Raw genomic sequence first — 27,524 nt, forward strand, 5'->3', positions numbered from 1 at the left:
TGTACCATAGTTGCTCATCGCTTGGAGCAATACATTTTTTACTTTAAAAAAAACCAGAATCAACCAGTCTGTCCCCAGTTGCTTGTCCTTTATGAAACCTTCATCTAGGAAAAAAATCTGTAGAATAATTCCAATACTTATTTATGAACCCTTAGGTGATCATGATTAAAAAGACATATTAAGTACTTTTGTGTAGGATCCACGTGACTCGCTTTTCTCAGTTCAGCAGAATTCAGTTTAAGCAGAATTAATTACTGAAATATCTCCTCATTAAATGGGCCTGGGATCGTATTTGAAATTGCCTATGTATTATAAAGGCAGCTTGTGAAGTGCCTCGGGAACTATTCCTTTTGTTGCATGTTGCAGTTTTTGCTACAGACATATTATACATTTAAAAAGTAACAATGAAAGCTCATCAGAATTGCACAATATTCCAGAACATTTGAATAACTGCATACAACCAGAATCTGTAAAACTTGACTCTTTTTAGGATTGATCACACTCAGGGCTTAGGTATTTCTGCATGACAACGGTGGTTTAATTAGTACATGTTTAATCAATGGAAGCAATAGCTACGCACAAGCTGTGCTGACCTGAAACAATATTCATTTTTCCCTGACAAAAGGTTCTAATAACTATTTGAAGAAATACAGCTCTCTGTGAAAATGACTTCTTTTTTTTCAAGAATATTACATTTGCAGTATTAAGGATTAATACAATTGCAATAAACCCCAATATTGATCTAGTGTCTAACAAATCAGGAAGAATAAAACCAATAAGGAAGTGGAAGGAATACACTTTTCACCCAACAAATGAGTTCTGCAACTAATGCTACACCCTATCAAAAATACCTCAAAGAATTTATAAAGCTTCTTCTTACACGCTTTTGTAAGAAAAAGCCATTAAGACCCCCCCTTTAACGTACGTATCTCCATTTTGACCTCCACTTACACGTCCCAAACGTGCCACTTGCTTGATAACCTCCCGACTGGCGCAGTGCTGCGGTGGTGGCGATCTTCTGTTATTGGGCTGGGTGGGGTTCTCCACCCCTTTTTGAAAGGCAGAATTTCACTGTTTTTGAAGAAAAGCAGGTCAGAATTCACTATTTTTCAGAGCAATGTGGGATGTAATTGAGAAGACCTATATGCGTACATAAACCAACACTGTGGTTACTGTTGTCTTATGTTATCCAGACTGTATGAAGCCAACACTCACAGGGATTTCTGCTGCTGACAGATGGCAGCAATCTAAACTGAGAATAGCACCAAAAATACATTGCTCGGAAGTGAAAAAGAACCTACCAAGAAGCACTATGATTTGGTTTGGTACCTGAAGATCACAGCCCAACCTCAGTGAGCTCAGCAGAATCACTTGCAGACTGAGGGGCACTTTAACTTGCGCTGTGACGGTCCAAATCTCGTCTTTTTTGGTATCTGAAGATTTTTTTTCCCCTGAATCACAGAAAGCAGGACACTTATTGGAAGATGTCTAAAGAACACTGATACTTTAGTACCAGACAGTGATGCCACCCTTCTGGTAACACTGGACACTGCTGGTACCAATCCCTGCTTTTTTCAAACCCTGCCTCTAGAACTGCAGCTCTCGTAACTCACTTTAAATAGCTCCCGAGTTTATGTCCGAGTGCCAAAAGTCATACAGAGAATAAACAACTTTATTTTATAACAGAATTACAGAAAGCAAAATATCACTTAATACAACTTCAAGCTGCTATAAATCTAATTTGGCATTTTAACTATACACAGAGTCAACAGCAAAAAAAAAAACAAACAAACCCAAACAAATGACAACACCCCCCCCAAGAACGAAATAAAAATAAAATCCAAAATAATTAACAGGTTTTCTCAATGGCAGTCTCAAATGATGGTACTGTCTTATTACTTTATGAATGGAGTCCATCGTACGCTTTTACTCAGTATCCTAAAAACCTGCATCAACCATTAGACGAAGCGTCTAAAACTTATTCCTTCCCAGTAACAGAAATGTCAGTTCTAACATGGAGACAGTGAGGTTTAATAGAAAGCGAGCGTTCTACACATGTATTCAAATAATGGAAGTGTTGAAGTTCGGACACAGTAAGAAAAAAAAAAAAAAGCACTAAGGTTTTAAGCTGCCTAGATCATCTCTTGTCGGAAGAAGAGAAAGATATTTTGTTCTTCCTTCTTCCCTTCTCTGGAATGCCGCAGACAGCAAAACGCCTGCAGGAAGTTGAGCATTGGCACCAAAGTGCAAAAAAAGAACACAGTGCTCAGTCAGAAGAAACGTGTCTGCGACTCCTTCTCCTCTACAGGCTGCCCCACCGTCTCTGCTCCACAGAGAGGAGGGCCTCAGAGCAGAAGGAGTTACAGAGATAGCAGTATAAAATTTATCCAAAGAAATATATTTTTTCAAATTTTAGGAAATGTTGTATTTTTATAAAAATCTTTGTTATGTGATACCATATATTTACCTGAATAATCTGAAAAAAAAAAAAAAAAAATTTGTAAATTACTCCAGTAAGAGATTTCACTTGAAATATTTGGAAAAAACTATATCTACATTAGTTAAGATCCCCTTTCCTGCACAATTACCACCGGCTCCAGTGAACAACACTTTCCAGATTTCTTTTTGTTCACTTTCATACAACTAAGAATCAGCTTCAAAAATACAAGTATTTGTGCAAAAGAAGATCATGCCCTCTAAAATGTCATTTAAAAAAAAAAAAAAAAATCTAAGATTGTTAAGAAGTGGTTATAAAAAAATAAACAAGAAAGGTTGTAAGGGAATATAGACCAAAGATGTTAAAATGTTGTTTGGTATTGGCATTTAAGTCTTGAACATCTGGTCACCGCTGCTGGGCTCGGTGAGCTCGGTGGAGAAGTGATGACTTGGAATGATTACAGTTCTTCATGGTCATGATCACGGTCAATGTCGGTTTTATTTCTGGAAGAAAAAGGAGGAGGAAGATTACATCAACATTCATAAAGGGTACTACACGAGTGTAACACCAGCAGAGTCAAAAAGTCATCTTTCCCATATAGGCTATCTGAGGGGACGGTTATTTCATGAAAAATAGTTGCATTAACTAAAGCCCCCTTCAATCATGAGGTAAAGAGCAATCCAGTTTCTATCGATGCTTTTCTTGCTTTAGTATATTTTTCCCTCCCCTAAATTCTCATGGTATTTTAATAGAATCATAGAATCATTCAGGTTGGAAAAGACCCTTGGGATCATCAAGTCCAACCATCTACCCCGCTCTACATAAAGTTCTCCCCTATACCATATCCCCCAACACCACATCTAAACAGCTCTTAAACACATCCAGGGATGGTGACTCAACCACCTCCCTGGGCAGCCTGTTCCAGTGTCTGACCACTCTTTCTGTCAAGAATTGTTTCCTAATGTTCAGTCTAAACCTACCCTGCTGGAGCTTGAAGCCATTCCCTCTCGTTCTGTCATTAGTTACCTGTGCGAAGAGACCAGCACCAACCTCTCTACAGTGTCCTTTCAAGTAGTTGTAGAGAGTGATGAGGTCTCCCCTCAGCCTCCTCTTCCTCATACTAAACAGTCCCAGCTCCTTCAACCGCTCTTCATAAGATTTATTCTCCAGGCCCTTCCCCAGCTTCGTTGCCCTCCTCTGCACCCGCTCCAGCACCTCGATATCTCTCTTGGATTGAGGTGCCCAAAACTGGACACAATACTCCAGGTGTGGCCTCACCAGTGCTGAGCACAGGGGCACAATCACCTCCCTACTTCTGCTGGTCACGCTATTTCTAATACAAGCCAGGATGCCGTTGGCTTTCTTGGCCACCTGGGCACACTGCCGGCTCATATTCAGCTGCTTATCAATTAGAATCCCCAGGTCCTTTTCCGACAGGCAGCTTTCCAGCCACACTTCCCCAAGCCTGTAGCGATGCATGGGGTTGTTGTGGCCTAAGTGCAGGACCTGGCATTTGGACTTGTTGAAGCTCATACCATTAATGTTGGCCCATCGATCCAATCTATCCAAGTCTCTCTGTAGAGCTTCCCTATCCTCCCAGGAATCAACACTCCTGCTTAACTTGGTGTCATCTGCGAACTTGCTGATGATACACCCTATGTCCTTATCAAGATCATCGATAAAGATGTTAAACAGAAATGGTCCCAACACCGAGCCCTGAGGAACGCCACTTGTGACCGGCTGCCAGCTGGTCGTCATCTGCAGTTTACTGAAAATTTTAATCCACAATCTGGTGCATAAATCCAAAATGAAGGTAATAATCAATAATCCCTCAGAATCAGAGTGTAATATCTCTTCTCTCACTTTTATTACAGAAAACAAGTCTACCCAAACAATACTGCCACAGTCATCGGGGCAGAGCTTTCAGCACCTTAGAAACAACTCATCAAGAGTCGTGGCATTTTTCCAAGCTTTAAAATTTGAGTTTGCAATGTATTTACCTCTTTGCCTTGGAAAATGACAGAAGGTTAAATATTTCGGTGTGTTTAGGATTAAGGAACAGCTGACTAAATTAAAATGTCTAAGCACGCCCTTTCACAACTGGGAAGTGCACAGTCTTCCCAGTAAACAAGCAAGATGTAAGACGAGGGCTGCAATTGTACAGGGAGACAGAAAAATGTGACACATCCTTCGTGTTTTGCAGAAATAGCTAAAATTCACTTCAACAGAAACTACAACAACTTGACCAAACATCGTAGGAAATGCCACCAGAGTACTGTGACAAAACTGGGAGACATATACAGGAAAATTTGCAATTAAAATTAATGTCAGATTGGACTTAAGATAAAAATTTTGACACTAAGTCTACTATTACTGCCTGTTTCAACTCAGCCTTTTATTTGCTACATTTTCCCATGTTACTTATATACATAAGCTTACCTGAAGTATTTGCTTGAGGACATTTTTTGATTTTACTCTTCATCTTCCTCAGCAAGCTCTGTTTCTTTGTGGACCACCACTCTCGTGACAGACATGTCAGGGTGCTGCTCTTTGGCTTCTTTGATTGCCTGTGCCAGGGCCTGCAAATGTACCCAAAATATTAACTCGGCAAAAACAAAAGACATTCATTTGGGGCCAGAGAATGGGAGAGCAGGATAAGAAATTTTGGTTGTAATTGCTCAGAACTCTAATTGCTGAACTTGAGAGGGCTTGGGGTAAAAATACTGACCAACCAAAAACCAAAAGCCAAAACCATCCAACACACCAAACATGAAACTCAACCAAAAAACCCCCCAGCAAAACTAAAAATTTACTAAAATTTGCTAAAATTTGCTAAAAATTTACCAAAATTTCCAGGAAGTAACAAATAACCATGAAGTTATCCTGTAACTTTTACACCTCACTCCAGGAGACAAAAAGTATTCTTATACCCCAAAAGTTTTTGAACTTCTGCAACTGATCTAGCAAATAAAGACTCAACAAGAATGTACACAGTACAGAAAAATAGTAAGAGTTCCCTTCAGTTTCCTGAACAAAATGGAAAGATAATTTGGAATCTGAACTAAATACGTACTGAAACTCTGGAAGAAGGTCACAACAGAAATTTCTTTCTCAGCAGAAGAATCTCCTTTTTTAAAATTTTACTAGTTTAAGAGAACTTTCTGTAGCTGAACTCAGGGAAGCGTAAATGTAAGTATTACTCAGTTTCTTATAATCCCTCCTCCACATTTTAAGAAATTTTACCTTCTGAAGAGATGTACCAATATACACAGCTAGCAGTTGGACTACATGATCATCGTAGGTCCCTTCCAACTGAAATATTCTATTCTATATTCTAGGCTTTACAGTCAATCACATAAGAGCGCCCTCTGAGGTATAAGCCATGAAAAAAGCTTAATCTCTAATTGTTAAATTTTAGCAAGTAACAGCAGTAGATGTATCATGAAACTCCAAATTAAAATATTTTTTTTTCCTGTTGAAAACTGTTTTAGTGATGTGGGGAGCTAAAAAGAATAATAAAATATAAAAAAATAAAATATAAAAAATTAAAAAGAATAAAAATCCAGCATGTAGTTTGAGCTTCACATCCACTGAAGGAAAAGTGATGGAGATTCCTTAAATCTGTTAAAAGCTGCTCTCTGCTGCTTTAAACTTCAGTGATTAAAATCATATGTTGTACTTCCTTGTTTATAATTTCATTTTTTGCTTCGTTACCCACTTATCTCAAAACAAAGAAGAATTCTCAATTAGAGAATTGTCTGTTATTGTGTGACCTTTCCAGACGTCCGAGACGCACCGAACGCATGTCACGGCGAATGAGAGCCCTGCCTGACGCTGAACAGCCCTGTCGTTTAATTACCAGTTTCAAGAAGAGATTCCACTTGTCAAGAGCCACCTTCTGGAGGCAAATCAAAATGTGAAATTAAAATCCCCGAGAGCTCTCAGTATATTACAATTAAGAAGTTAAATTAAATCCTGTTTTGTTGATTTGTGTACCTTTCATAAAGTTAGAATTGGATTCACTGCAACTTTACGTAGAGAGGAGGCTTTTCCACTTCTATTATCCAGGGACTGTTGATCTACTTTATTACTATAGTTTCTTAGATAAAAAAAAATTAAAATTGTCTAATCATCACCACGAAGAATAGATAATCGCACTGACTCAATTATTTTCCTGTGTACTGTTAAATTTAGCTTTCTTAATTGGGCAGGTAGAAGTGATTTTAACCTTAGTTTCTAAGACATTGTAAAATACTGCTTTGGTACTGACAGAGATGAAAGGCACTTACATAAGATTCCAGCAGATCAACAATTACTTTTGTTATACAGAATTCTACAAATACAAGTCAAAACCTGTTTTTTTTAAATTCCAGCAGTTTATGCTTTAATGTATTTCAAAGCTTTCAGTCAAAATGAGTGCTGCATTCAGATGCTGCTGCCACAATGCAGCAGAGACTCCATCTCTCCAGATTAATGTATCCAAACAAGATTATTTCAGTAATGTTTCTCCTCCCAAAAGGCAAAAGCAGCGTTAAAAAAAATTGGGTCTCTTCCAAAAAAAAAAAAAAGGCAATCTGTTTAAAAATAGTAAGAAATCCATTCACATGATCTGTGACGCAAAGTTACAAATGCTGGGGTTTTTTTCCATTATATTCTATCTTAGGGGCCTGGAGCATCTCTCTGATGAGGAAATGCTGACGGACTTGGGTCTTTTTAGTCTGGAGAAGAGAAGGCTGAGGGGGGATCTGATCAACACCTATAAATACTCAAAGGGTGGGTGTCAGGAGGATGGGGCCAGTCTCTTTTCACTGGTGCCCAGGGACAGAACAAGAGGGAACGGGCACAAACTTGAACATAAGAAGTTCCATCTAAAGATGAGGAGGAACTTCTTTCCTGTGAGGGTGGCAGAGCCCTGGAAGAGGCTGCCCAGAGAGGTGGTGGAGTCTCCATCTCTGGAGACATTCAAAACCTGCCTGAACACATTCGTATGCAACCTGCTCTGGGTCGACCTGCTTTGGCAGGGGGGTTGGACTAGATGATCTCCAGAGGTCCCTTCCAACGCCATAGCGTTCTGTGATTCTGTAAAGGCTCCTTATTCAGAAATCATGATCGTTTAACAACTTTGCCATAATTAACAGCCTCAGTGTCCTTCTCTGTCCTCTTACTCAACTTATAGATTCATAGATTGGTCCAGGCCGGAAGGGACCTCCAAAGGTCATCTAGTCCCACCTCCCCGCAGTCAGCAGGGACACCCCCAACTAGACCAGGTTGCCCAGGGCCTCGTCGAGCTCCACCTTGAATATCTCAAGGGAAGGGGCCTCAACCACCTCCCTGGGCAACCTGTGGTGGGCAACTTCTCCACCTTTCTCTCATTTCAGGTTTCTGAAATACCATCTAGATCTCATGGGACATTGTATGTGTTGGCAGCTCACGTGCTCACCTCGTCATGGTCAATATCTGCATCTCCAGTAATGACGATGCGCTTCTCAATTCTTGTTTCTGATACCCCGCCTTTTACCATCTACAGATGGTGCCAAAGAAAAGAAGAAAACATCTTTGTAATCATTCTATATTGCCACAAAGCACTCCTTTCTGTTGCACTAAAGCAAATACATTTCTGTGACTGAGTTGCAACAAGCAGTAAATATTCTTGGTGCTATGTCATCCTTTCCTTTTTCAGTTCCACAGTTAGTCAATTCCAGCAATTGCTAAAATTGATGAAAACCAAGCAAGAGAGAATTCTCTCTTTCTGTTACTGAAGCCCAAGTCTGAACAGACCTAGATACTCAAACTCAAATTCTAGCTTATTCCACCATATAAATATGGCAACAAGGAAATTCCAGGAGTCTTGTCTTTGATGTCAACCCATCTACCATGGGGCTCTTCTCAGTTTCTGAAGAATCCTATACCATTAAATACAAAAAAAAGATCTGGTTTTCAGTTCTGCCACTTGTTCTCATTTTTACTCCTCCAATTCTGTCCCCAACCCGCTGGGCAGGGGTAAGTGAGCGGCTGAGTGGGGCTGAGCTGCCAGCTGGGGTTAAACCATGACAATGGATCTCAGCGAGGTATTTGCAACGTATTTCACGTTGCTGATGGAAATAACTTTGTGCTTTGTTTCTTCGTTTCTTACACTAATGATTAAAACATTTTAGCTTATAGAAAAATTTTCACAGAAATATTTTTTTTTAAAATGATTCTGTATAAGAGAAAAGAATAAACTAGCACTTAAGATAAACTGACAATATTAGAAAAGATCCAAGATAGTTCTGTTAAGAACACCACTAGAATATCAAAACTATATTGGCAGGTGACTTTATCAATAACGAACAGTTTGGGATGTAAAATAGGAAGTTAGTTTAGAAAATTCAAACAGTCTTTTGAATTGACAATAAGCAGTTGGTAAGAAAAGATAAGGATCTGCTGCATTAGGGTAATCCCCAATAAATAATATAAATAAATAAAAAGGAACTCTAATGGTTCCTTCCAAAAACCAGCATTATTTGACACCTAAACTTGACAAGTAAATGTACACTTTTTTTCACTCCCTCCAGCTGTGGTAGCACAATTTATCGAATATAGACTTTTCCCTAAAATGGTGGTGGCTTAATGATTTCTAAAGGGAGCAGGAGACTGAAAAGGAGACTGCTGACCAGCCTGTGTAACAAAACATACACATTTTAAATTCTAAAATTAAATTCTAGTCTGTAAAACAAAACATACACATTTTAAAATCTAATCTTACTTTATTTCATGTGACTTATCTGACTACTTTCTAACATCATCCTTCCACGGTCATTCTGTGAATAGAACTTTCAATCCTAAGAATATTATCATCTTTAGAATAAATATATATTGAATATATATTCAGTGAGCGGTGAATTATTGTTGTATTCTGTGATGATGTGAAAATTTTTGTCTTGGGGGCAAAAAATCCCAAACTCTCACCTTACATTTCCCTCTTCCCTTTTGCTTGACCCTAAATAACACCTTCTGTAATTTTCTTGGAAAACTATTTTAAGAGTTCAAAGACAAGTGTTTAAACTTATGTTGTTGGGGCATACCTAAAATTTGATAAATACTTACATAAATCAGTAATAAAAATAATCATCACCACACTTTGGTAGTTCTAACATATTCTGGCAATGTATATCCTTGCAAAGTAACCTAGCGGTATGGTCTGTTTTTAAATATGCTCTAAACCAACAGCACAAAGATCATCAACACAAAGGCCAAGAAAACACTGTTTCGGTTCATCCTTACAACTGATGCCATTTGCAGGGACCTCAGATGAATCAGTTCCATGAACAACAAAGATTCTGGGAGGTATCAGTGAGTGACAACAGGACTGAAACTGTAAAAATTTAGGCACACGCTCATTTGCCAAACACAGAAATAAGACCTACGTGAAGTACTAAAAAAACTAAACATATTTTTCTCCCTTTTCTCTGACCTGTTCCCAGATATTTCTGCTTATTCATTAGAGCTTCTCTGTTCAAAATCTGTGTACAGAAAGATTTACTCTCACACATGCCTAGAATGAATCCAATCCATTTCCGGTCAGCTCTCTTCAATAAATTAGTAGATATAAGAGAAAATTCATGTAAGACTTGACTTGGAGGCTTTGGGGCTATTTTTAGTTGAGAGAGACATCATTATATTTTATTTTACCTTTGTGATGTGTGTAGTTGTGGTAGTAGAAATGGACTCTGATGTAATTGTCTGCGCGCTCAGCAGCACACCAGCGTTGCCACCAGCACTGCCATCAAACTGTAAGGAACAAAAAAATTCGGTATTTTTGTATTTTGGCATTTAAAAGCTTTGTTTTCACAAGAGAAAAGGCTGGTTTTCTTACTAAACACATTCTTTAGTTCAGTTAGAACTGCAATCTAAAGAGAGGCCATCCGAGTTTACCGAGTCGTATAAGACCGTTGTTACGGTTCATTCTTGTGGAAAATTTATGATCAAAGCTACATGATACAAAAATGAGTTACACATTTGCAGACAGCAACTAAGCCCTTAAATTAAAAACAAACAAACGGCACTTAGAACTTCAGAAGTAACACTGCTTTGTCTACAAACATTTCACTCACCTAAGTCACAGCCAAAAGCGTAAGCTCAGCTGCTAGAAAAAAGCACAGGCTTTCGAAAAAGCGTTTTTTGGACATTATCTATTTTGTAACTGGAATAAAAACCACCTTGCAAACAATATAGCAACCCAGCCACCGTACCTGTGGAGATTCGTATGTGATCGTTTTAGTTTCTGTTTGAACAATTGGAACTTCTTTAGTGGAGATTTCGGTTCTCTGTGTGGCATCTGAAATGGTTACCATCTCTGTCTTCACTACTGGAGGCTGCGGTGCAAGAAATAACCCATCAATTCCAAAGACAGAAGAGGGTTTGTAAAGTGGACCAAGAAAACACAACCAAATCATAACTGCAAGGTAAATATTTGGCTGCCTTCCCAATCAAAAAGCATGCAATAAATAAGCAAAGTGAAACGAAGACTAATAATACACCGGCCCTCTACTGTCTACAGCAAAATTTAATCTCCTAATAACCTCGCCGAAGGTCTGTGCTTCAGCCAACACTACACATCAAGAAAGCAACTGCTAAAACCAAGCTGCAAAGCAGGTTTTGAAAACGTTTAAAAGAGCATCACTAGGGAAGAAAAAAATAATTCAAAAAAAAAAATCTTAGTTTGCATAAAGAAACTGAGAGCTAGGCTCAGATGGCTAAGCTTCATATTAGGCTTAATCTCGGAAAATATCTACCATTGCTCCGTCAAAGTGCAAATAAGGAGTAGAAATTCCAAGAAAATTACATAAACATTTAACTTTTTAATATGTACTACTTCTGGAACAGAAAAACAGCTTTGACAATTAGATTTTAAGTTGTCTACATTCAACGTATTAATTCTGGAAATCAATGGCTTCTTTTGACAACAATCCTAGAAAGCCATTTTAACCATTTAGAGTGAGTTAGTCGTGTTCTCTGCGATATCACCAAGCGAAGAACCAGGGGTCTGTAAGCCACTGAACTCGTGACATCTTACTGGAGCAGATTTTCAATATATTTAAGAAATTAAAACACACAAAAAAAAAGATCTAGTAAAGCCTTTTGATATTTTTCTAGATGATCAGTTGCTATCCCCATTGAATTTGGATGCACGTGGGGGAAACCCCAGGGGAAAAATAAATTCCTTCTACATTTTTACAATTCCTTTTCCATGACAAGAACAAGCAGGTCGATAACTAGGAAAAAACCCATCCAATTGCTGAAAAACTCAGCAGATGATCATGCTTAACTTTACAAAGAGGTGCATCCATGTGCTTTATTTTTTCCCTTTCTGCTTCTTTATGAAATCTGCCCAGTAATGAACCCTTTAACCTTGTTTGGCTTAAATTAACTGGTTGTGACTGGAACCCATGCATGCCTCCCGAAATATCTACTGCACCTACTTCATAGTAAGATCCTGTTATACACTTCATCCCTTTACTCAAGTCTAGATCCCTTTATTCTAGAATAAAAATACGTAACATTTTTTAAAAGTAAAAAAAAAAAAAACCAACCAAGAAAATCAGTGAGTAATGGGGGGGGCAGGGAAGGGAACAAAAATTTGTGACGGGTGTTTTCTAATTTCAATTGCCAATAGCTTTCCAATCACAGTGACATGTCATGGACGTGTCAAAAACAATTGACAAATAGACAAGACGAGACTTAAAACATTGGAGACATGTAAATAATAAATATACATTATGTATGCGCGTATAAAATAAGGGGGAGATAAAAAGGAGATGTCAGTCTTCGGAAGGTTTGCCGTACTGGTGATTTTCACTCAGTTCTAGCAAAAAAAGTCAGAAACCATAAGTGAAGGAGACAGAATTTCACTGCTCATCAATGGTTTCCCCTTCCAAATGATCTGAATCTTGCCGGACGCCTGAAGAGTTGGAGGAATAGGAGAAGAAGAAAGGCAGGCATATTTTCACCCCAAGAAATACCTCTGCTTATCTACTTGTCAAACTGTTCTACCATTTACCTCAGAACAACAAATTATTTGTGGTGCAACATCAATGTCAACATGAGACACATCTCCATTGAGTTTGAGCTGTTCTTCCTCTTTTTCTTCACCTAAATCTTGCTTAACTTCCTCTGACAAATTCTTTTCTTCTGTAGCTATGGTAACTGCATTTTCTTGGACCAAATCTTCAGCTGTAACTTGCGTGTGCTCGACTGGCACATTTAGTTTACTGCCTTCTGCCGTGGTTTCCACATGCTGTATTTTTTCTTCATGTTCTTTCCTTTTCACGTCTTCCTCTTCCTCCTGTTCTTCCCTGATGACTTCCTCAATCGCCCTAGGATGTGGCTGGTATTCTCCCACCTCTTCATCCTCACTCTCACTACTACTGCTGCTGCTGCTGCTACTATCTGATGGCAACGATGAAGAGTCCTTTTTTGAGAGATGCTCCACCTTACATGTCTCCCCAGCACCAGTGGCAACTTGCATTTTCCCTTTGTTGGTCTCGTCTACGACTAGTGTTTCTTCTATCCCAACCTCTGCCTGCTTCTTCTCCTCCACTATGTCCAGAGTCTCATGTGAACTCTGCACAAAAAACACGGATGAGGAAAAACAAAAAGTAGAGTATATGAATAAATTAAAACGATGGAAACAAAATTAGCTGATGGCTGGTTCATGTCATGTAGAAGACAAAAGATGGTTGTGATGGTTAACTGAAAAAGGAAGGAAAGAATGAATGAAGATGGATTGAAGAGGTAGAGCCAAATTTAACGATGGAAAAAATCAGTAGAACCTTATCAGCATCGCTGACTCCAGTACAAGGCCCTTCTGCTCTGGAAGCATGTCTCTGTGAAACAAAAAGCAATCAGAGGACAAAAATCAATGCATAACCCTTTTCAACAGTGCAAATCCTCCAAGCAAGCTTTTAAGAACATATATACATGATACTAAAGAGATACTGCATATTCACTGCAAGATTCACATAGAACTATGCTCCTTTCCTTCCACTTCACTGAAATATTCCATTCAAGAGTAGGTAAGAATTATGGACATTATTAATTGGGATAAGAATTTAATTACGGAAGACTGAAAATAAAAGCATGAATGCACTGGCCAGTGATGCTAAGGCAGTTATTTCTCCTAGTTAAAACAGGAATTAATAATAAATAATATTAAGGAAAAAAGCTATTTAGTATTCTACTATCAGTTTATCATCATGGAAAATAAAAAAAAAAGACTTAAGATTTTATTAGTTGTTCATCTCTGGTCAGTTACTTTATAAAACTTAACAGATAGCAAGAGGGAGATTGTTTAGGGTGGTATGTCAGAATAGCAATACACGATGACCAAGATGATCCCATTAGGATTCAGTTTGGAGGCAAAATGATGAGATTAAAGCAGTTATATTAGTATTTGTTCCGTAACAAAATAATCTGCGATGGATATCCCAGAAAGCCCACCGTGAATTATGCATTAGGGAGGGTTTTGTTTTGATCTAAGGGAGCTTTTTAGCAAACAGCTTGCAGCAAAATTTGAGCGCAAACGATAAGAGTACAAAAATCAACACATCATCTGTGACTTAATACTAGCTTTTATGGCTGCTTACTCAGCAAAGCACCTACAAGAGGGCGAACCAGTGTTCCTGGGGAAGCTTAAATGACCACTGATTAATGTTCCTGGGGAAGCTTAAATGAGCACCGATTAATATTTCTGGGGAAGCTTAAAGGAGCACTGATTAATATTTCTGGAGTGTTGCAGACCCGGAACTCGGCTCTCTAACTGGGTATCTCCCTCTCCCCCCTAAGCTAAGCACCCAGCAGGCAGGCTGAGGCCACCTTTCTGCCCTGTTTAAGGCTGGGGGGGTGGCTGAGAGCCCCAACCCCGTCTCCCCGTCCCCCCGCCCGGCCCCTACCTGGGGGGGCGGCGCGGCCCGGGCGGCGGCCTCTTCCCCCGCAGCGCCCCCTGCCGGCCGCGGGGCGGCGGCGCCAAAGCCCGCCTGGCTAAAGAGAATGGACGTTATCTCCTCTTCTAGGCTCTAAACGAGTCAGGAAAAGGGAAAGGAAAGAATTAAAGAGCAGCCACCTACAAAGGAAAGGTTTGGCAAGAGAGACAGGTGACAAAGAGGCGGATCGGAGAAGGCTGCTGGGGGGGGGGGGACACGGACACAGGGCTCCCCGAAAGGCGAAATGACACCAGACGGGACACAAAGCTGCTGTCACCGCAACACACAGTCGTGCTCCGGTACCGCACCACCCGCATCACAGGGTAAAAAATGAACAACACCGACATCTCCATGCATTTTCCAAACAGAACAGTGTACTTAGGCACCAATCCTGTATTTATGACTGGGATTTTTCCCCTTTTAAAAATCCACTTTTAACACCTTCTATTGCCCGACTGGCTCCAGCTTCAGGGCAGTCAGTTTGCTTGGAACAATACATACCCACAATGCTGGAATGAGATGTTCTTTATAATATATGTTTTTATATAAATATATATATATATATGTGTGTTTTTCAAATGCTTAAGTAACTTAAGGAAATTAATTTCTATTAAAGAATCTCTTATCCAAAAGCCTTTCCCATTCTACTGGGAAAACTTGCTTTATTCAAACACACATAAAATAATGGATTGCTTTAAAGCATAAATTAGGTTCCCAGTCTGGTCTATTTTCTGCAGTGCTATAAATCTGCATGGTAAAACAAACTTTTAACATTCACGTGGGTACAGAAGCCTCTGAAAAGGCCGAAAGTCTTTATTCCAGTTTTCCTTCCAGGAGCTCTCGTATTAAGTTAGAAGTAAAAGCAGTTAAAATAAAAAGCCGAGAATGTAACAAATACCTAAGAGGGACATAACACACATTTTGACAACATTCAAGAAGATTCATTTCCACGTGGACTCGCCGGGTGAGCAGCGCTGTAGAATCCAAGCTGACAGAAGTGACACCACGCTGCTGCGCAGACATTACACCACACGTATACGGCATGCAGAAGAACAGAAAAGGGAAAGAAAAAGAACCCCTGTATTTTTTTCCCTCCAGTAAAATATTTCAAAAGTGGCCAAGAACATTTAATGCACCGCTCAATATCCATCGCGGCAATGTGTCCCTCACCCCTACTACCCTGCACCCAATAAATGCTCATAATTCTCCTTCTACCAAACTCTGGCATCGTGTTTTCCAAACACTAAAAGCAGTGAAAAAAAAAAAAAAAGGTGGTGAAAATAAAAAAAACCCTTTATGCGGTCAGACTGTGTGCACCTCTCTCTCTCTCCCCCCCCCCAAGGTATATAGTTAAAGACAGGCACATACCACCCATCTCTCTGCATTTTACCACCTTCAAATTTTTGGGTCTTATAATCTTTTAAAAGGAAAATCCAAATAACACAATTTGTTTGATAAGGTAACCCCTGTTTCCTGAGGAGGCATTTAGTAAAAATGATTATAGAATCATAGAATGGTTTGGGTTGGAAGGGACCTTAAAGACCATCCAGTTCCAACCCCCTGCCCTGGGCAGGGACACCTCCCACCAGACCAGGTTGCTCCAAGCCCCATCCAGCCTGGCCTTGAACCCCTCCAGGGATGGGGCAGCCACAGCTTCTCTGGGCAACCTGTATAGATAGAATTGGCACTTTGCATCAAATTACTGTAGTTAAAATAACGTATCAGCCTGTGAAGATGTTTAAATTCCCGGTAAATTCCTTCTGGTACATAGTCATATACACTAACATTAAATATTGTTTACAGGCAGCGGGGGGTGGGAGGAACGGATTAAAAAAAAAGTAAATATTGCAGGTGTGCATAACATAACATTTCACACCTTTACTTGTGACATACATATCAATGTGTCACCATTTCTGTTATAATTAAGTCACAGATGCTGTGCATTTGTGGGAGCGCGGTGATACAGAAACACAGTGGCACAAATGGAATGTACCCGAAATAACACTTCTCATACACAGGAAAACTGACTTATTTGCAAGTATTTTCACTGGAGCAAAAGAAGGAAGAAAAGAAAATTAGCAGCGCTGTCCTGCTTTATTCTCCTCTCTTGTCCAACTATCCTAAAAAACAGGCAAGGAAACACAAAGCCCAGGAGCAGGACTGAGCAACCTGTCAGTCTAACTAATACCAGCAAGTTTATAAATTGGGGGTACCGAAACACTTGAGCACAAACTTCTCTACATCCATCAGTAAATAATTCAGGATGGAAATACACTGTTTTCCCAGGCCTTGTATTTATGTATGTTACTGAAACGGGACTGACAGCTTCACATTAACCGACTTTTGTCCCAGGTCCTACAGGGTGGAAAATAGTCCAAAAGTGGTGTAAAAAAGCCACATCACAATTGCTGCCCATCATCACTATCACACTGGTAGCAGAACTGCTGGTTATACAGTGTTTTTCACTGCAGAGATGTTAAACCAGCTTACAGGGGAGAAAACCTCCCTCTTTCTCAAGGTAGAGAAGCGTGAAGGTGCTCAGAACCAGGGTGCTTCTACAGCATTATTAATTGGAATATCGATTACATAGTGCACATCTAAAGCAAAAGTTCTTCTAACAACTGCAGACAATTATTTCCATATAGAATGGAAATCCAAATTTTGCTGTCATCCTAGTCACATAAAATACAGTGATTTTCCAGTGACAAACTGGTTTTCTTTTCAAATAGTAGCCATTCAGAACTTCCCAGCTAGTTTGGTGTTATGCAGAGTGTTGCTGGTATTCATGTATGTGCGTATATATACACACACACAGACACAGAACCTGGTTTACAACTCAACCTTCTCCTTTCAGTACTGGCCTGAAAAAAAAAAAAGGTTATCTCCATCAGGGAAATAAAAAAGAAAAGAAAGAAGTGCCCAAGCCAGCCCAGAGCAGCCACAGCAAAGAGGCAGTAGGTTTCAGAGCAGCCACCTTATCGGTCTCCTCTGGTTTTGCTCCAGCAATCCACGGCATTGCAGTCCACTGCTTCTCCTTCCCAGGCAGCGCTTTCACTTGGAAAACGTGGTCTCCTTTTCTCTATTTGGTTTTTATTTATAAAACCAACGTAAATCAACAAGCAATGAACAGACACACATGATACATGAACATAAACCCAAACCACCTGAAGTGACAGAACATACTAGATGAGGAAAAAAAAACACCCCAGAGATAAAAGAACTTGGAGGGGCCTCAACTTCAATACAAAGAAGTCAACATAGAAAATACACACAACCACGTAACAAAAATTAAGTTACGCTCTTACATAAATGTCTATTTTAACCAAATATATATTTATAGCTAGTAAATAAACCAATGTGTCGTGGACATTTGAAATTTTGACCAACTTTTGTATCTATGCATATACCACTATGCGTAGAAATCTTCAGGTACCTACTCAGAAATCTGAGCAGTAATTTCTCAGCAATAACCACAAATTAACAAAATTGTCATTAAAAAAGTGATCCGTAGTGTCAGTGACTGCAGTATCTGTACGCACATGCTCACAGCTCAGATTGCCCAAGTATCTTATTGAAAGAATGTCTTATTAACTAAAATCCTTAGGTAGCATCAAGCAAGCTTAATGGAAAGTTCACCTCTCTGGGGACTGAAGAGAGTATTTAAGAATTTAATGGGATAGGACAACAATACATTTAGGAGGTGGGACCGGTGGTGGAAGAAAAGGATAACAATAGAAGATAAACTGATTGCTTTCGAAGACTGATTTGTTTTTCTACTATATGAAAGAAGCAGCAAATAACTCCTCATAAAACTAAAAGTTTCACAACAGCAAGAGAAATGTATTTGGGTAGTTTTCTTGCAACAAGCCTTCAGGATATTTGTAGAAAAATCGTTTTCCAAACTGCTATTTTGAGGTTCAGTCAGGAAGGAGGTATAGAGAAAAAGCAGGTAAATTCATTTGACATACTTTTGGAGATTAAGGCAAGTAAATTTTAACAACTGCATTACATGTGTCCTGAAGAAGTCAACACTGTCAATTCACTGATCTTAATAAGGTCCTTCTGAAACAACACATGGGCTGTGAGCGTGTTTATGCACAAGCTGTCTACGAAGAGTTAAAGAGAGGGAAAAGGAGAGAAAAGCTCTACTGTCACTGAAAAGTTACCTCCATCCATCTGTGTAAATCAGAGTGAAATTTAAGCTGTCCTTAACACACAGGAAAATACTGCCATCACCTCCTTTTTTTTTTCTTAGTGATTCTCATTCAGTTGTTCTTGCAGAAGAATAAAATTCCATGCATTATTTAAAGTCAGGTCCAATGGTAAGTGGTAAAAAGTTAAGTATACTTAGTATAAACAAATACTACATTGGCCAAAAGAAGGGTTAATCTGAAGGACAAACTGCATTTACTGTCTGACATAGAGGGTTGTAGGGAAACGCATGCGGAGGAGCATCGGCAGTGACATACCCCTTGTGTCTGTAGGGACAGAGGTGTGATACGTCGCTTTTCCCACTCATTTGGGCGAGGTTCAGGTGTGGATTCCATGAAATTGCGCTTGAGCTCACTAATGCTAGCCTGGTGTTTCAGTAAGTCGTCCTGGGTCTTATCCAGGTCCTAGCAACCCGCAACGTAAAACAAAGTAGGGACAAAACACGACAACAAAAGCAAACTTAAATGGAAAAAAGGAAAAAAAACCAACAAAAGAAACCCAACCAAGGAAAGTGCCTTGTGTCTGAAGAGCTATTTGTCTTTGGAGTGCCTTAAAATAAAAAAAATAAGGCTATAAGGGAACTAAGATTTTGTTGGTTTTGTTTTTGTAATGAAGGGTCACTCACATACTGCTTCTTCCACATTTTAAGGCAAAGGACAAATAATGTTGTACGTGGTTATTTAACAGAGGGCTGTTTTCATCCAAAACACCGAACTACTAGCCCTATGAAACAATTTCTAGTAGTTGCTTGCTTTCATCTAAAACATGTAAGCACAGAAGCAAACACTTTGGGATACTGCACAACTAACGTTACTGAAGGCAGTCTAACAGCCTAACCCAAGCAGCATTATAAAAACACCTTTAGTCCAGGGCCCAATATGCGAGCAACTAACACCCGCTTAACATCAGAGGCACTACTCATTGTGCCCATCACGTAGGCTTAAAATTACTGGAAGAATCAGATTTAAAGACTTAAAGCCTAGTATCTGCCAATTCCACATTTAAGAACCCGAGAGCAGACACAGTGCTCGGGTAGGGATGGTTTACATCCACACCGATGCCAAGGAGATGCTCTCTCAAAATTGCACTTACAAAGAGGACACCACAGCATGAACACTGAATTCGATTTTGTGATGGCCCATTGAGGCCAAGCTGTAGCACCTTGGATCAAATAACTACAAGCTCGTCTTGTTTTTATCCCAGATGTAGGTGCAGACATAAGGACCAGCAGCTATGCGGAAACATAACTGTTCTGCTAAGCAGGCAAAAATCTATCTGCTTAGTTCTCTTAGAAATTCATTATCCTTTAAATACAATCATAGAATCATAGAATTGTCGAGGTTGGAAGGGACCTTTAAGATCATCGAGTCCAACCATCAACCTAACTCTGATAAAAACCATCACTAAACCATGTCACTAAGCACTACGTCAACCCATCTTTTAAATCCCTCCAGGGATGGTGCCTCAACCACTGCCCTGGGCAGCCCATTCCAATGATTAATAACCCTTTCCGTGTAGAAATTTTTCCTAATATCCAATCTGAACCTCCCCTGGCGCAACTTGAGGCCATTTCCTCTTGTCCCATCGCCTGTTCCTTGGGAGAAGAGACTGACCCCCACCTCTCCACACCCTCCTTTCAGGGGCTTTGGTGGGAAGAGCAGATTTCACTCTGCTTTCAGAATCTGTCCTCCTTCCAGCGTGTCAGGACTTGAGAAAAGCCTCTGCAGGTGATGCGCACTCTATCACAAGAATATTTTTTCAGTATTGGGTTGTGAAATTCAAGTTTTAAGCCTCAGATCCATTTTTAGTACAGAATTAAAAGACTGAAGATTAAAACGGGATAATATCAATGTAGATGTAATTAATAATGAAGTTTTATCAAAACAATGTAATCAGATATTTCAGGTAATTTAGGTAAAACATCCGGTTTTTGTCCGAAGATTTTATATACTCTGTAACAGAACGTTTGGAAATTTACCATTTTGGTTCAGATTTTTATAGTCAGTGTTCCCAACGCAAAGACACCCCGTCTTCAGTCATGAAAAATCCAAACTCAATACAAACTCATGAGTTTCTAATTTCCTTGCACTGAAGCACGTTCAGCCCCAGTAAGAGTTTGGTGCTGCGCATCTATTTCCTAATTCTGCAAATATTCCCACGTGCACTTTGAACACAAAGAACCTCTCCCCTTCTGGCAACTCGGGAGGTTCCTGTTGTCACAGGACCAATGCTTTGCTTTTAATCTAGGACTAACAAATGAGACATTAAATACGTCCCCCTAAATATGCATTTTCTGAGTGAAGTAAAAACTTATGCCAAAGGCATTCTGTGACCCAACTGAAGCTCGTAACAATCACATCATCATTTTTAAAACCTGTTTTGGCTTGACACAAGGCACGTTTCTTGGACTTGAATAAAGCAGAGTTACGCAATGCACACTTCCAGTGCTTTAGTAAAGTTACACACAAGCAAAGTTTCAATAGTGATCAAAAGCTGCAAGAAGCCAAAAGACGTATTAGTTGGGTTACTGCGATCCGTACACCTCCTTATCACCAAACAAAACCACTGATTTTTGAAAAGACAGGTTTTGTGACAAAGGGAATTATTTATAGCCCCATCTGGATGAATGAAAAACATTAAAGACAGTAGTAGGATTTTCCAGAATTTCTTCAGTTACTGGCTTATGTTATTAACTACAAGTTAAATGACATTGATTATAGCTACATTCTGATAAATTAATCCAGATTAACAGACCATATGGAAATTCTTTTAATAAACATCTCTACTTCGGTGACAAAGCACTACACGCTAACACTGTTCAAAGCTCTTTGTTCTTGTTCATCTTCAATGAAAACCAACCTTTAGGAAGCAAGAATTACTTCCATTTGAAAAGTGAAATAAATAAACAAAGAGGCAAAGATTTCAGAAGCGTATCTAATAATTCCCCTTAAAAATCCCACCCTCACATACATTTCTCAAAGCTCCTAAAATCAATGAGCATCAGAAGCAGAATTAGTTTTTCCGTATTTCTATCACTGCTTGTGCCTTACTATTTATTCAGATAATATATTTGATAAAGCCTGATTAAACTGGTGAAAACTAGAAGCCCTGCTCAACAGAAGATGCAGACATTGAGGAGCAATGTATTAAAATCCCATTTAGGATTATGAATTGCACCTGTGTGTTTGCTTTATCTAAATAGGGCTATTATTCCCAGTTGTCACCTTGAGAACATCCAGCAAAAATACACAAAACGTACATTCAACATTCAAACTGAGGGGGTTGGGGTTTTTTTTTGGATTTTTTTGGTGGTTGGTTGTTTTGGTTTGTTTTTTTTGGGGGGCTTTTTTTTTATTTAAACTCAGAAACTAGAATACTAACATGCAACATTTCCAAGCTGGTTTTCCCGCATGCACTTCATGCACTGTGTCCGTAACAGCCTGCAAGTGGCCTCCCATCCCATGCAGCCTGGCAGCCCGTGAGAAGGGAAAGTGCTTCTTATATATTATATACAAACCTCCAACATTAAATTGCTATGTCTGACATAAATATTTTCCCCGTCTACTCTCAAGGAATTGCTCTGTGAAATTAAGCCACACACAAAAAGAAAAAAAAAAAAAAAAAAAAAAAAAAAAGGAAAAAAAAAGAACATAAAATGTACCAGCAAGTAAATAAAAAGTTAAATAAAGGAAATAAAATAATAAGATGAAAAGACACTATTCAAATTAAATCCACAGAAAATTTCGGGTGCAAACAAGGCAGGCAGCTACAGTCAGATTTAATTGTAAATAAAAAACAACCGTGCACCTTCTGCTCTTCTTCCTCCTCTTCAGATTCCACCTACGTGAGCACGCGGCAAATTATCAAGAAAAGGAACTGTTAAAATAGGCTTAGAGTAACACTGAGGCTTCAGCTCTTTGTAAATGCTGCAAAACGTGCTGTATTTACAGACCTTTACTGTTTCGGCCCCAGATGTTGTTGAAATTATTAAGCGACTTTGGTCTTCCTTCACCTACATTGTTGTAGAATGGCTGAAGTAATATTTGGCATAAGTGGCATGAAAAATGGAATTTTCAGGCTACGTCCCTTCCTTGCTGTACTTTTCCGTGTTTTTGCCAGATGGAAATTTAAGAATGAGTAAAGACACAAAAAAAATGATATGCGTAATTTCTATGGTAAGCGCCTTAAAATCTGCAACAAGTTGATGGGAAAATGGAATCTAATGCATGAACTCTTTTGGTGAGGGAGTCTAGGAGTCAAATCGAACACCTAAATACTGTATTTACAAACTGTCCTAATTATTTTAAGAACGTTGCTGGCTTGGGATGAGCTACTTGCACCCCATCCTCCTGTTTAGATGAATAAATTCTTCCTCAAACTGCAACGCACTCTGTTGGGAATGACAGCTAATCTTCACATCCTACCACAAGTAATCCTGAATGCCTTAAGGAACAGCACTCTTTAAAAAGCAAACCACTTCCCAGTCTTTCCGTGGGAATCAACTGCTAATCTTAGGAAAAGATGCATTGAGAAGTCAAGGCCGCGCAAGTAAATAAATTTGAAGAGGGGTTTACTTATTGCACGTACTGTGGCATTTTGGGTTGTGTGTGAACGCACACGTAACATGGTACATAATCGCATTTTTAGTCATGTCTCATTTATCTGGGGTTGTTTTCTGCAAATGTATGTTACAAATAATGGATTGAATTAGGCTACAGAGAAATTAAGGAAGTCTTTAAAATCATGTTCTTCATTACTTTAAACTTAGATTGGCGTTTTTAATGATAACGTGTTGTATTCAGCATGTTTTTAATACGTATGTTGTATTGATTTAATCAGTTTAACAAACTTTATTAATGTAACAAGCCCTCCCTCCCCCTTTTTGATTCTGTAATATTAGGAATATTCCTTTGAAAAGCAAAATAAACCACCTTTTTCTGGTCATATTTCTGCAACGTGCACAGCAGATAGAAAGAAAGGAGGCATTTTGTCAACGACTCCAGATGATCAGAGCAATGTATTGGTGTGACCGAGGTTTCTGGACGGCACTTTTAACTGCCAATTTCAAAGGATGCTCAGACTCCAGTGATTAAAGTCTGACACAACCTGCAATCCCAGCCTATGAACGAAATCCGTCTCCACCTTAACTGCTGCTAGAGATTAATAAAAGCACTTTAAAAAAAATTTAAAAAGTGCCTTGGACAGGACTCAACTTTGCACACACCCTTGCAGAGCAGAAACATCTGAAATCGGGAATAACAAAAAAGCTGATTTTAAAGCATTCCCAATTTTCTGAATTCAGCTTCTAGGAATTTCACTTTTCAGATCTAAACGGAACTTTGGAGAGGTGTGTTCCAACCAAGGCACGCAGGAGACGTGTGTTTTAACACAAACTGATAGTGCGAGTAGCACAACTTGCAAATAGTACCACGTAATAATATATTTATTATTACACAGCACTTTCAGCATTCAGATTTATGTGCCCGTAAACATTTTGAACTACAAAGCAACTCCACCTGCAGCTCAGTATCTGTGGAATCTGATGAAATTATGCAGGCTGCAGGAATTCCGACAAAGAAAACAGTTATCCATTGACTAAAATCTTGCAATGGCATTTTTTCCACAAATAAGAAAATTTAAAAAGACACTGATATACACACGTGTGTGTGTATTTATATATAGAGAGAGGCATGTACATAGATGTATCCTTATACTAGGAAGTGTGCAAAACTGAGCAAGCATAAAAGCTATGTGCGAGTGTCAATATTTAAGCAAGAAAATTACACACCTCCTCTTCCTCTGCTTTGTCATTCGGGTCATTGTCATTAGAGGCACTAAAGGAAGTCACCTTAGGCTCCAGGTAGCAGAGGGACAGAGCGAGAGGAAGGGAAAATGTGAGTGAAAAAGGAATAGACTGGAAAGCTGAGAGAAGCAGCACGAAGATAAGGAGAAAAGAGGGGATGAAGGAAGGAGAGGTAATAGGAATATAGTGCTGAAGGCCAGGTGGGAGGAAAGAGATGCAAACATCAGGAAGGCTGGGAAAAGTAAGATAACCATCCTCATCCAGCAGCGAACGGAAACTAAAAGAAAAGCATCTGATCAAGCTGAAGGAGACACACAACTCAGTGCTTTTGTAGTCATTTTTTGCAGTATGGATTTTTCCCTCCACAGCGGGGGAGCCTCGACTAGCTAAGGGTCTCACAGATTCCAAGGGATTATTCGGTAAAGCTATTTCGTTTTTATTATCATCTGGTGTTTCTTTCATGGAATTGCACTCTGAGATGTCTGGGATGGTAAGGAGGGGCTCCCCAAAGGGATCTTCCTCCGAAATATCTGAAAGCACGTCCATCTCGGGGACAGGTGACAGGTTTGGGAGATGGGGTGACACAGCATGGGTGGGTTGTGACGATGGGTGCATGTGAGCGAGCTGAAGAAAAAAATTCTGTGCACGGTGGAAAATGAAAGCACAACAAAATGCAAGTTTGAAGGCACAAGAAAAAGGGGAAAAAAAAGAAATTATTAGTTAGTGAAAATTTTTACTTAGAAGCAGGGATAGCTCTACTAACACAATAGAAATGCCAAATAAAAATAGAAATCCCTGTGTGTTTTATCAGCAGCCAACTTGTTTACTTCTGTGGATTATGAAAGGAACCCATTACTATTGTTTTGTTCTCAGGCTGTAAAGAACTGGGAGCTTTTGAACCATAACAGTCAGTGACAAGAGATAGAAGCAGACAGACATTCAAAGCTCTGGCAGAAAGGTCAGGGGACAGTGCAGTACAGGGAAGACAAGCTGGCACTTTGATTCTCGGGTTTATAACTGTTTCCTCTAAGGCTTAAAGAGAGCCAGAAAGGAAAAGAAATATCTGTGCTAGAGGGGAAAGCAAGCTGTTCACAGAATTGGCACGTGTAACAAAACCTTACTCAACAGCCTCCTGGAACAACTTCCCAAAATACTGCTTTTATTCTTCTGTTGATTAAAATATCAAAATATACTGCCACCTTGAAAACAAGGGAGTATCACCATTTTAACCACTATCACCATTCAAAACATAGGAATTTATTTTACCATTTTTCTCCCATAAAGAATCTCTCTGTGTGCCTTTTTCCTAGGGTAATCCAAAATTATTCCAACTTGCCAGCAAAGTGCAACTGTTGGTATTTGTTCCCTTTCTACACTCGAATGCAGTGGAAAGATGTGAACAGCACAGAGGAACTCAGCAGCTCCCCGAGGAATCAAATGGGTAGCTAACTTGCAAGAATGTTGGAAAACAAAATTACTCTTTAAAAAGGAAAGAAAGTTCTGGAGAACTGCCAGAAAAAGAAATGATCTCCAAGAGAGAAGAGCAGCAGATTTTAGCTGACGCTTTGGAACGAAATTTTTTACATCAAATCACACAAGATCTAAATTTAATTTTTTGACCTATTCCCCCAGTAGCTCAAACAAACAAGTAAATGGTTGTTTGCAACAGGAACAGACCAAAGTACTCGACTTTTCAGAGAAATCTATGCCTCAGTCAACATGCAAGTTTTTAAAGGATGAAATAATTCTGCAGCGGCTACTGAAACAATACTGTTGTTGGTAATTAAACACAGTCATAATATACCCAACTCTGTAGAACGTACACAACTACGGATATACTAACAATGTTTTTTTTTGTCTAAACAAACTAAGGCGATGAATAAAACATTATTTACTCTTTGAAATGTTTCAAAAGCTCATGCAAGCTTACCAAGAATTCAAATTAAGTTTATAGCAATAAAAGAAACCCTCCGTCAGTGCCATTCAGAAGTTTGTATTCTCTTTCGCTTACATACACTTACGTTAAGTTAAACCTACAGAAAGTACTTTAATTTTCCTTTAATATTTTAATACCATGTTCTGTACTATGCTTAGAAATGACAGGCACTAAATAACCACATGTGGACACCACATGAACAAATAGTTTTGGTGCGAAAGTCAGCCATACCTTCCCATCCTGAGGCAATTCTAGCTGTGGAGTTTTGAGTGGGCTTCCGTCTTCTTCTCTACCACCTTCTTTTAACTTGGCCTGACCGGCAGCTTCAATGTCAAGGATTTTATCTCCAGCAGCCTGCCCTCCGGCAGCAGGGAAGTCCCGTAGCAGACTTTGGTCCGAAATACCCGTGGGAGCTATTAAAGAACAAAAGAATTTTGGTTAATTGGGGTAAGCTGGAACATTTTGAGTTTAAGGCATCTCAACAAAACAACTTCATGGTGATGTCAGCAATGAGCAATACAGGCTCGTTACTGAGGAATACAGTATTTTTCAACTTCTTGGTTGCACAAAAATTCTATGACTGTACTGATATAACCAGCTGGTCATCCATAATGTAAACATTTTTGAATACTGGTCATAGATCATAGAATCATAGAATCGTCTAGGTTGGAAGAGACCCTTGGGATCATCGAGTCCAACCATCAACCCCACTCTACATAAAGTTCTCCCCTACACCATATCCCCCAACACCACATCTAAACAGCTCTTAAACACATCCAGGGATGGTGACTCAACCACCTCCCTGGGCAGCCTATTCCAGTGTCTGACCTGTGACTCTGTGAAAAATTCTTTCCTAATGTTCAGTCTAAACCTACCCTGTTGCAGCTTGAAGCCATTCCCTCTCGTTCTGTCATTAATTACCTGTGCGAAGAGACCAGCACCAACCTCTCTACAGTGTCCTTTCAAGTAGTTGTAGAGCGTGATGAGGTCTCCCCTCAGCCTCCTCTTCCTCAAACTAAACAGTCCCAGCTCCTTCAACCGCTCCTCATATGATTTGTTTTCCAGGCCCTTCACCAGCTTCGTTGCCCTCCTCTGCACCCGCTCCAGCACCTCTATATCTCTCTTGGATTGAGGTGCCCAAAACTGGACACAATACTCCAGGTGTGGCCTCACCAG

At 39.4% G+C, this 27,524-nt stretch overlaps 1 protein-coding gene across 2 annotated transcripts in view; it reads right to left on the reverse strand.

Annotated features, from left to right (window-relative positions):
• Positions 1-521: 521 nt before the first annotated feature.
• Positions 522-27,524, reverse strand: part of EPB41L2 (erythrocyte membrane protein band 4.1 like 2) — a 111,276-nt gene continuing 84,273 nt past the window's right edge. Inside the window, exons 13-23 of one of the 2 annotated variants that reach the window (XM_074144631.1) lie at positions 26,580-26,761; positions 22,127-22,189; positions 18,867-19,013; positions 17,372-17,476; positions 13,249-13,302; positions 12,477-13,040; positions 10,669-10,791; positions 10,109-10,207; positions 7,878-7,958; positions 4,877-5,016; positions 522-2,940 (exon numbers count right to left, since the gene is read on the reverse strand). In XM_074144631.1, coding sequence (XP_074000732.1) covers positions 4,909-5,016; positions 7,878-7,958; positions 10,109-10,207; positions 10,669-10,791; positions 12,477-13,040; positions 13,249-13,302; positions 17,372-17,476; positions 18,867-19,013; positions 22,127-22,189; positions 26,580-26,761 — 1,526 coding nt within the window. In that variant the 3' untranslated portion in view covers positions 522-2,940; positions 4,877-4,908. The remainder of the gene's footprint in view (positions 2,941-4,876; positions 5,017-7,877; positions 7,959-10,108; positions 10,208-10,668; positions 10,792-12,476; positions 13,041-13,248; positions 13,303-17,371; positions 17,477-18,866; positions 19,014-22,126; positions 22,190-26,579; positions 26,762-27,524) is intronic. The other variant, XM_074144633.1, reaches the window with a different exon arrangement.

Source organism: Numenius arquata, chromosome 2 (assembly GCF_964106895.1).
Source record: "Numenius arquata chromosome 2, bNumArq3.hap1.1, whole genome shotgun sequence".
Lineage (NCBI taxonomy): Eukaryota > Metazoa > Chordata > Aves > Charadriiformes > Scolopacidae > Numenius > Numenius arquata.